Source organism: Diaphorina citri, unplaced genomic scaffold (assembly GCF_000475195.1).
Source record: "Diaphorina citri unplaced genomic scaffold, Diaci psyllid genome assembly version 1.1 scaffold20251, whole genome shotgun sequence".
NCBI classification, from domain to species: Eukaryota; Metazoa; Arthropoda; class Insecta; order Hemiptera; family Psyllidae; genus Diaphorina; species Diaphorina citri.
The window spans coordinates 1-915 of record NW_007397603.1 but is presented as its reverse complement, the minus strand read 5'-3'; the positions used below and the strand labels follow the sequence as shown (position 1 = coordinate 915).

General features: G+C 42.0%; 1 protein-coding gene across 1 annotated transcript; it reads left to right on the top strand.

Moving 5' to 3' along the window:
* Positions 1-5: 5 nt before the first annotated feature.
* On the top strand, positions 6-803 carry LOC113473235 (aquaporin AQPAe.a-like; the record flags this gene model as incomplete). The annotated part of the gene is made up of 2 exons (XM_026832946.1): positions 6-167; positions 550-803. Coding segments are annotated over 2 exons (264 nt in total), but the record flags the coding sequence as incomplete, so codon positions are not given.
* Between the last annotated feature and the right edge of the window lie 112 nt (positions 804-915).

Sequence of the window (915 nt, the reverse complement as noted above, 5' to 3'; positions counted from 1 at the left end):
TACCCCACGAGTCTCTGTCTGACTTCCAAGCATTCGCTGTGGAGTTCCTGAGCACTTCTCTACTGATCTTCACATGCTGTGGTGTATGGGATCATAGGAATGCACACCAGGGGGATTCGAACCCCATCAAGTTTGCTTTGGTCATCATTCTTTGTTCGGCTACTGTGGTAAGTATAAACCTCAAACCTTTCGTGTTAATACCTATAGGCCGTGCGTCGCAACCAATGACGTTCGCGCGCCTCCCGGCATGTTTGTCAACCGATTTATGTCTGGGAACTTATTTCTTAAAAGTCAGAAATTAACTTGGGAAAATCGCAAAGTCACTGGGGTTTCGGTTCTTACATCTGAATTTGATCCTCAACTTGAGAATTTGTCACAGTAATAAATTGCAGTAGCTTACTGCTGGGTCTGCCGGGGTAAACAGACTTTTTAGTACTATTCGAGCAGTATAAGTTAAAAGTAAAATTGAACTCTTTACCAAAACAACAAACAAGACTCTGAAAAAAGAAAAAGAGGGTGTGTGTGTAATTCCAAAATCCAAATTTCCAGGGTCCCTACACAGGAGCCAGTATGAATGCTGCAAGATCTATTGCACCTGCCTTCATCAATAACATCTGGACCAAACAATGGGTAAGTTCACTTACATGGTAAATAGGAGATTGCGGATTCGACTCCTGGCCAACTTCACCCAGACTAAATGAGATTGGAAAAAGCCAGCCTTTCCGAGAACGAACATTATCCGTTCAGGATAAAATTAGCTCCGGGCGGGAATCGAACCCGCAACCTAGCGCTTACTAGGCAGACGCGCTACCAATCAAGCTAACTAGGCTGACTATTCATAAATTTTGTTATAATATTACATATGTTATTAAATCCATAAAATATTATTCATAAAGCGTATCGCCTTTGGTTTCA